General features: G+C 39.8%; 1 protein-coding gene across 1 annotated transcript in view; it reads left to right on the forward strand.

Annotated features, from left to right (window-relative positions):
- Positions 1-1,423: 1,423 nt before the first annotated feature.
- The window catches only part of TXNDC8 (thioredoxin domain containing 8), a 30,152-nt gene continuing 24,400 nt past the window's right edge, over positions 1,424-7,175 (forward strand). The window contains exons 1-2 of the mRNA XM_007936775.1: positions 1,424-1,447; positions 5,436-5,540. Coding sequence (XP_007934966.1) covers positions 1,424-1,447; positions 5,436-5,540 — 129 coding nt within the window. The remainder of the gene's footprint in view (positions 1,448-5,435; positions 5,541-7,175) is intronic.

A 7,175-nucleotide genomic window follows, 5' to 3' on the forward strand; every position in this document is an offset into this window, starting at 1 on the left:
GGAAGTAGATTGCCCAGCCTTCCTTCTGAGGAGTGGCTGGTAGGTTTGAACCGCCAGCCTTCTGGTTAGCAGTAAAATGTCTTAGGTACTATGCCACCAGAGCTCCTGTGCAAACTGCACAGCTTCTTTAAAATAGAGAAGAGATGAATTAATCTTCTTGCCATTCCCCAAAAAAATTAATGTATTATCAGTGAAAGATGGAAGAAATGGATGCTGAGAGCCAACTGACAGATTTCTATTACAAAAACAAACCTGGCCTATGACCGACTATACAAGCAATACCATACTTCATACTTCATTCTTCCTCTGACACTCAGAAAAGGAGTTCAGGTGGTTAAAGCATTCAGCCACTAACCAAAAGGTCAACAGTTTGAACCCACTAGCCACTCCACAGGAGAAAACTGAGGCAGTCTGCTTCCATAAAGATTTAAAGCCTTGGAAATTCTGTGGGGCAGTTCTACTCTGTCCTATTGGGTTGCTATGGGTCAGAATCAACTCCATGGCAGTGAGTTTGGTTTTTTTCTAGTACTGAGAAGGGAAGGGAAAGTACTTTAGTCCTGAGAGATCTGGCTAGATGTATGGAAAAACCAAAAGAAAGATCTTGCTGTTTTTTGTTTTATTGTAGAATTCTACTCATCTTGTTGTCATCAATGCTCTGGAGACTCGAGTAACATTGGCTGTGGCCAGGTTGTTGCCCTTTCCTTACACTTAATTTTCAAAAATGACAAATTATCACATGCATTGGACAGCAAACTGCTGCTGTTTTTGTAAGGCCCCTCAGCTAAGAATGGTGTTCACATTCTTATAAGGTTGTAAAAACAGACAGAATATGCAACAAAAACTGAATGTGGCCACAAAGCCTACAATATTATCTGGCTCTTTACAGAAAAAGGTTGCTGGTGTTTGATCTAGTTTAGAAAAATGAAGTTTCTTTACCTCCTAAATACTTAGAATAAAATAACAAAGTTTAGGGGCTCTGTGACTCATAAAACCAAACTTACAGGAAACTTATAATAGGATTGAGGTTTTCATATTTTTCTCAACTTGCCCAAAATAGTCCTTTCAAAATCCTAAATGAACATATCTTTCATCAATTTGACATGAACTTGCCTATTTCGCATTTGATGGTTGAAGAGGAAGGGACAACAATATGTGGAAATAGGTGAGAGAAGATAGAAACCTGACACAGTACACAGTACGCATACAAGGCCCTCAGTTTTCCGATTCTTGGCCCAAGTCATGGCATGAAAGTGGAATTAGATCCAAAGTCTGCCAGATTCCAGGCTCTGAGATGACATGTTTAATGACATCATAGAGAAGCTACCCTTATATTCCAGCTAGGATCCTGTAATTAAAAGAGACAGATACAGTGAACCAACAGAACCAACAAGAGATTGACATCAGCAATTCCTGGGTGTAGATCATGATACAGATTATTAAAAATATGGCAAGTATTTTTTGGCTTCATTGAATATTTCAACAGACCATCTTAAGAATAGATTTGATAAATGTTCAGAATGATCTTCTCTATCTAATATTACATTGCTGCTCTGTACCAAGGGGAAGATTTAAAAATGTTTATTCTTCAGGTTGGTCCTGGGAGGATGACACTATGTAGAGCAGTAGCCAAGGGACAAATTGACCAAAAATAAAAAAAAAAAGGTTTTATTCCTTCCTGATTCTTACTACCTGTCTGATTCTACCTGGATCCAGGCCAGCTCCTATATGTCTTGTACCTAATCCCACAGATGTTACCTTAGCTGTACCCAGAGAAGCCTATGAGTTGAAAGAATTCAGTCTTTCTTTTCACTAGGGAAAAGAGAGGAAATTCCAGACATGCCTATGGAGTGGGGGAGAAGAATATGATGGTCAGTAGTATTAGCAATTCCTTTCTATCCATTGTCCAATATTATTGCCACAATAAATTTAAATACATATATTCAGCAGTGATAATTCCTTATTTTACAAAGAATAAAACTGCCTCAAAAATATTTCTGATTAAATTATTAGCTAAAGTCTATTTAAGAGAAATACGTTCTTATATGATACCAACAGGATCTAAAGAATATAATATCAGAAATAAATGTTGGATTAAATCTCAAAGTATGTATAGTTATCTTTATATTTCTCTGCAATTGTATGTCTATAAACTCAGAATTAGTTCTTACCTGTGCTAATAATATATGATTCACTCTTACAACATGCTCTGTAAATACTGTAGTGTATTTGTGTTAAATTTGCATTATGTGGATTGTAAGAAAATTGTCTTTAAAAGAAGGGTTAAAACTAAAAAAAAAAACAACAACAACTCACTGCCGTCCAGTCGATTCGACTCATAGCGACCTCTCCTTGAGTTTTCAAGGCAGTGTCTCTATGGAAGCAGATTGCCCAATCTTCCTTCCTAGGAGTGGCTGGTGGGTTTGAACCTCCAGCCTTCTGGTTAGCAGTCAAATGCCTTGGGCATTATACCACCAGGTCCCCTCATTGAAGAGGAAGGAGTCCTAGTGTCACAGTGGTTAAGTGCTTAGATGCTAACCCACCATCAGCTCTGCAAGAAAACAGACCTAGTGATCTGTGCCCATAAAGATTTACAGCCTTGGAAACCCTACGGGACAGTTATGCTCTGTCTGATAGCGTCACTACGAGTTGGAATCGACTGGACAGCAATGGTTTGGTTTGGTTTTGTATTTTGAGATTTGCAGTGTCAGATTACCCAATGAGCAACGTAAACACAGGCTTGCTTGTGCTTACTTACTAATATGTAGTGAACAATTTCACTTTCTTTCATCACATCAAAGATTCTGCTTCCAGGTATGGCTGGCATCTGTCTTCCCTCCAACCCCACAGCACCTTCCTACAGAATCAAAGCCTCTTTTCAAATTTACAGCCTCTGAAATCCTTCCTGGGTACTTCCTCCCTATTTACGAAATGCAGTGGGCATTAGAATACTGACTGTCATATGCCAGGCTTCATTACAGGAGGGCAGAAAGGAAGAGAGGGAGGGAGCCTGGGGCCTGCATCTCACATCCCAGAAGGAGTACGCTTAGACAGTTGACATTTCCCCCAAATACAGTTACAGATGAGGTTGCAGAAGTAGCACAGACCAGACTGAAAGAAAAAGGCATTGTCCTATAGCAGAAATGAGAAAATATCTTAAAATGGCGCACATTCACTAATACTTTCAGCACTTCGGGTTTTTTGTTTTTTTTTTTTAACTTTCTGAGATCCCACAGAATTGCCTGGGGCCTTACCCTACCTCTGACCTCTCCTCCCCAATAACCTTTCCTGAGGGCCTGTTGTCTCCTTCATCTCTTCATTCAAATGTCACCTTCTCATCAGGGAGAAGCTTGGCCACCCAGACTACAATTGCAACCCAACCTCTATCCTTTCTTCCTACTTTCTTTTTCTCTTTAGTAGTAATTATCACTAACGTACTATATATTTTACTTACTGATCTTATTGTCTGCTTCCCTATCTAAGAGTTCCTCCATTAAGGCAGGAAATACTGTTTTTGTCTTTTTTTTCTTCTTTTTATTTTTGTATACAGCTCTTTCCTAGCAGCTTGTGCAGTGTCTGGTATAGTTAGACCTCAACAGGCACATATTGAATAAATACTTATACTATGGGAGTATGCCTTTAAGATGGATTAGCCAAGCCAAGCTCAGGAGCTCAGTAACAACTACTGGGAAGTGATGGGCATTTGTGGGCTTGTGAGGATGGAATCTACCTTCTGACTCACAAGCAAGTAAGAAATGGAGCTTGCATGGCTCTCTAAAAGGTGAATTCCCCTATGTTAGAGGCATATTGGTAAAGGAAGTGAAGTGTATAATGATGTTAGTGAGTCTTCTTTGAGTCTTAGTTTCACCTGCTTGAAACCAAACCAAATGGCAACCTCATTGTCAAGATGCCTGTTGTATAGGGAGTTTATGGTATGTATGGGATTAACTCCACCCCAAATTCCAGTGGTTGGCCTTGCATGACTCAGTCTAATTAGTGATTTTATCTGCCCCCCATCCCCTTGTCTCAATGACTGGATGAGGCCATGTCACAATTAGGGCCAATGAGAGTAAGAGTGATTCCCATTACTAAGAAGAGTTCAGGAGATAATCTTGTGCAGTGGTTAAAGAAATGGATTCTGAAGTCAAGGTGCCTAAATTAGTAATCCCAACTATACCACTTGTCAGCTGGTTGGCCATGAGAAAGTTAACTTCAGTTTTCTTGTCTGTAAATAAACCAAAAAAACAACCAGAAAAACAAACTCAGTGTCGTCCAGTCGAATCCAACTTATAGCGACCCTTCCTTGGGTTTCCCAGGCAGCGTTTCTATGGAAGTAGATTGGCCAGTCTTCCTTCTGAGAAGTGGCTGGTGGGTTTGAATCGCCAGCCTTCTGGTTAGCAGTCAAATGCCTTAGGCTCTATGCTACCAGATCTCCCCTAATTACTATTCAAAAACAAATTAAAAAAACCACACCGCCATGGAGTCAGACCTGACTCATAGCAACCCCTTCTTGGGTTGCCGAGGCAGTATCACTACAGAAGTACATTGCCCAACATTTCTTCTGAGGAGTGGCTGGTGGGTTTGAACCTCCAGCCTTCTGGTTAACAGCCAAATGCCTTGGGCACTACACCACTGGAGCTCCCTGTCTGTAAATAGGGATGATAATAGTACCCAGCATGGGGTACTAGCAATCTGCTTTCCTAAAATTGCTGTTTCTTATTGCCATTGAGTGCATCCTGGCTCCCTGAGACCTTGTGTTACAGAGTAGAACTGCTCCTTAGAGATTTCTTGGCTGGGGTCTTAACAGAAGCATATCATCACGCCTTCTGTCCCATGGTACTGCTGGCTGCTTTTGAACTGCTAGCCTTTAGGCCAGAGTCTAGGAAAACTTATTCCAAAGATTACAGCCACTGAAAACACTGTGGAGTACAATTCTATTCTGAAACATGTAGGGTCACTGTGAGTCTAAGTCTACTGGACAACAATGGATTTGGTCCTGATTTGGGGGCTGGTGAATAGACTCCTAATCTTTTTTGTGCATTTATAGTCATTTATATGTACTTACAAGGAGCCCTAGTAACACAGTAGTTAAGCATTCAGCTGCTAGCCAAAAGGTCAGCTGCTTGAACCCACTACCTGCTCTGCAGGAGAAAGATGTGACAGTCTGCTTTTGTAGAGACTTACAGCCTTGGAAACCCTGTGGGGCAGTTCTACTCTGTCCTGTGGGTCACCGTGAATCAGAATCTACTCCACAGCACAAAACAACAGCATATGCTTTCGTAAAGATAAATATATTTGGCCTCAGAGATGTTTAGCAAAAGTGGGGTCAGCTGGCACCTGGTTAAGATTTTCAGGAACTAACCTATCATTTTATTCTCTGCAAGACTTTATGAAATTCAGTGACTTTGCACATTTCCTCATTTATGTTCTGGTTTCAGAATGAATTCCGAGCATTCCTGAAAGCTGCTGAATGCAAACTTGTGGTGATTAAGTTTTCAGCAAAATGGTGTGGTCCCTGCAAAAGGATGTGCCCTCTTTTTCAAGTAAGTATCACCAGCATCTACCCCACATTTCTAGAAAGAATTTAAAGACCCCAAGCATTTTTCCTAATAATTCTAAACTTTGGCATGTACAAGCAATAGCGTTTTGAAGCATCCTGATTAATCTGAAGATAGTATAAAAACAAATCACTGCCATCGAATCCATTCCAACCCATAGCGACCCCCTTTGGGTTTCCCAGGTGGTAAATCTTTATGGAAGTAGATTGCCCAGTGTTCCTTCCATGGAGTGGCTGGTGGGTTTGAACTGCCAACCTTGTGGTTAGCAGTCAAATGCCTTAGGCACTATACTGAAATGTAATTAGATAATTAGTACACACACCAGAAAATGAGTACTGCTTTTCTTGGATAACTCTGCAAGAAACATCAAGATGTAAGGGAAAAAAAGAATGAGTTTAGCTGTGAAAAATGAAAGGATTTTTATATTAGAATAATGACATTTTAGCAAAGTTCAGGAGTTCAGAACTTACAAATGTTGGAATAGATTCCAGGTAAACATAATTATTGTTTAGCTATATAAACAGCACAATGATATTAAATAAATAAACTGCCCCAATCTTTCACTGTAGCAAAAAGAATTGGTTGATGTTGAACAGTTTCAGGAGGTAGCATACATTCAAGAACCAATAGTACCAAAGGAAGAAGTCCAAGCTGCACTGAAAGCATTGGCGGAAAACAAGTCTCCAGGAATTGACAGAATGCCAATTAAGATGTTTCAACAAACAGATGCTGTACTGGTAGCGCTCACTTGTCTATGCCAAGAAATTTGAAAGACAGCTACCTTGCCACTGACTGGAAGAGATCCACATTTTTATCCATTACGACAGAACATAGAAATTATTGAACAGCATCATTAATATCACATGCAAGTAAAATTATGCTGATAGTCATTCAAAAACAGTTGCAGAAGTACATCAACAGGGAATTGCTGGAAATTCAAGCCAGCTTCAGAAGAGGACATGGAACAAGGGATATCATTATAAATGTCAGGTGATCTTGGCTGAAAGCAGAGAATACCAGAAAGATGTTTACCTGTGTTTGTTGACTATGCAAAGGCACTTGACTGTGGGGACCATAACAAATTATGGATAACATTGTGCAGAACAAGAATTCCAGAACACTTAATTGTGCTCATGCAAGACATGTACATAGACCAAAAGTCAGTTCAAATGGAATAAGGGAATATTGCAATGCTTAGAATCAGAAAAGGTGTGTGTCATTGTCGTATCTTTTCATCCTACTTATTCAATATGCTGAGCAGATAATGCAAGAATCTGGATTACGTGAGACAGAAGGTGGCATCAGGACTGGAAGAAGATTCATTAACAACCTGTGATATGCAGATGGCACAATCTTGCTAGCTGAAAACGAAGAAGGTTTGAAGCACTTACTGATGAAGATCAAAGGCTACAGCCTTCGGTATGGATTACACCTCAACATAAAGAAAACAAAAATCCTCACAAGCAAACCAATAAGCAACATTATGATAAATGCAGAAAAGATTGAAATTGTCAGGATTGCATTTTACTTGGATCCACAATCAACATTCAAGGAAGCAACAGTCAAGAATCCAAACAACATATTGCCTTTGGCAAATCTGCTGCAAAAGAATTCTTTAAA

Source organism: Orycteropus afer, unplaced genomic scaffold (assembly GCF_000298275.1).
Source record: "Orycteropus afer afer isolate SDZICR_OR568_19922 unplaced genomic scaffold, OryAfe1.0 scaffold00037, whole genome shotgun sequence".
NCBI classification, from domain to species: Eukaryota; Metazoa; Chordata; class Mammalia; order Tubulidentata; family Orycteropodidae; genus Orycteropus; species Orycteropus afer.